At 50.5% G+C, this 2,103-nt stretch overlaps 1 protein-coding gene across 1 annotated transcript; it reads right to left on the reverse strand.

The window, feature by feature from the left end:
* Positions 1-1,675, reverse strand: LOC120423276 (mortality factor 4-like protein 1). The gene is made up of 3 exons (XM_039587016.2): positions 1,512-1,675; positions 1,336-1,453; positions 1-1,278 (listed from the first exon to the last, which is right to left on the reverse strand). Exons 1-3 carry the CDS (start codon positions 1,537-1,539, stop codon positions 201-203), a joined length of 1,224 nt encoding a protein of 407 aa, XP_039442950.1. The 5' UTR covers positions 1,540-1,675; the 3' UTR covers positions 1-200.
* Positions 1,676-2,103: the final 428 nt, after the last annotated feature.

A 2,103-nucleotide genomic window follows, 5' to 3' on the forward strand; every position in this document is an offset into this window, starting at 1 on the left:
TTTCCAGTTTGATACATCAATATTAAATCCCATGTTTATATTTCGTAATTGGAAATAACACTCAAAGTGGAGGGATGCCTTAAAAGTTTGGGGTTAAATTGTGTCACACTACAATCTAAAGAAGTCAATAATAAGCAGTCGGCTATCAATTATTTCATTTGTCCAGTCCAGTTTTTGGGGATCACTCCTTTGTCCGTTCATCATAGCGCCTTCCGGTGATACTCCGGACTGGCGTTGACAAACTGCTGCATATTGAACAGTGTGCTGCTGTTTTTGACCAAATATTTGAGAAAGTCTTGAATGTGTCCGATTAGACTTTGGACCGCTTTTTCATCGAGCGCGGTGAAGGCCAGCATCGATCCGAGCCGGACAAAGAGCCGAAGCAGGTGGAATGCGCCGTAGATCTTGGCCATCGGGACGCCCGGGTTTGTCTGGATCATTTCCGCGTACTGAGGACGTTCGAATTTGTAGAGCAGCTGCGAGCCGAGCATCACGTTAAAGTACTCGATGATGCCCTTGGCGATGTCCTGGACGGCGCTCTCCTTGACGGCGGTCGACACTTTGCTGGCCTTTTTGTACTGGACGTAATTTTCGACGATTTCTTCGACCGTGGACTTTGCCGGAAGTTCGACGAGTTTGTTTTGGCGCGAAATCGCGTCCCAATCGTCCACGAGCCAGGGCTTGAGCTCGTCGGGGATTTTGATCTTGACCTCGACCTTCGAGAGGAACTGGTCCTCGGATTCGACGTTGGACGAGGTCGTGTCACTGCGGCCTCGTTTCTTGCGGGCGGCGGCCGATCCGGATTCCGGAGCGTCCTCGGATTTGCGCTTCTCGATGGGCGTTTCCTTCTCCTCGGATTTGTCCTTGGTGGTGGTGGTGGCGGGGGTTGTTGCGGTCGGGGTGGATGTCGATACCGGAGTTCCGGCAGCTCCCGCGGGTGTTCCGGCGGATTTTGCCGATGATCGGCTGCGACTGCTGGTCGGCGCCGGTGCCGTCGAGGCTGTACTCGAGGCGGAAGTGGTGGGTGTGACCGTGCCGGGAGTGTCAGACGAGGAGGAAGGTCCGTCCTTCTCCTTGCCCACTTCCTTGGAGGGAGTTGACGCTCGTGAATCGCCGTCCTTGCTGGAACCGGCGCTGGTGTCGGCTTTCTTGGCCTTTGCGTTGGCTTTCTTGTTCTTGGCCGCGAGCGACGAGTGCAGCTTGGTGACCTCCTTCTGGCGCTGCACGTTGGCCTCGTTGTACTTGAGGACCCGGTTCTCCGGAACCCATTCGTCCCAACTGCAAAGAGAGGGTCATCAGCCGACATACTTGACTATCAACGATGGTAAATCTTACTTCTTGTTCCAGCCGGCGTAGTGGATAAAGTATTTAACCTGCTTGTCCTTCATGACCATACTTTTGAGCAATTTGGCCTCGTAGATTAGTGGCCCGTGGAAGCAGAGAACCTTCTCCCCTGTAAACAAATCGCAATTTTATATATGAACTTCAATCGTCTTCAAAAAACAACTTACCCTCGGAGAATTTTAGCTTCGGTGGCATGGTTAAATCGTCCGCTTCTTTTTTGTCACTTTTTGCAAATGTTTGAACCCCAAATTACCAAATTATCCACCAAAAATTGCAACTTTTTAGGTAAAACAAACGAATTTGTTTTTGTTTGGTACCGTAATTTATTATTTGCGGGGCTTCGTCGACCGTCGACGATGACAGATCGCGTCGGGAGCGCTTTTTTTTGTTTGCGGGGACGCCGCATACCGGCCAGCTCTGTCGAGAAGCTTTTCCTTGTTTTGTCGACGAAGCACTAAGCACAATGTTGCCAGATTATTTTTGGGAAGTCTGTATGTTCCTAAAAAAAAAGTCTGTACCATTTGGAACCAAAAAAGATTTTTTTTTAAATGAAGGTTCGAGACTTTGATGCAACCCTCGAGCGCCGGTTCGTAGTGCGGACTTTATTCCAGCAGGTAAACCATCCGTGACCTTCCTGGCGATCGTCGTGCCAGTGCTTGTTCCACGCCACTGCTCTGCCCAGGTTCACAAATCGAGCTTCTTTAAAATCCAAAGAGCCACCAAGTAACCGCCGCAAGTGTCGAAACCACTGACCCAATC

Source organism: Culex pipiens, chromosome 3 (genome assembly GCF_016801865.2).
Source record: "Culex pipiens pallens isolate TS chromosome 3, TS_CPP_V2, whole genome shotgun sequence".
In the NCBI taxonomy this organism is placed as follows: Eukaryota; Metazoa; Arthropoda; class Insecta; order Diptera; family Culicidae; genus Culex; species Culex pipiens.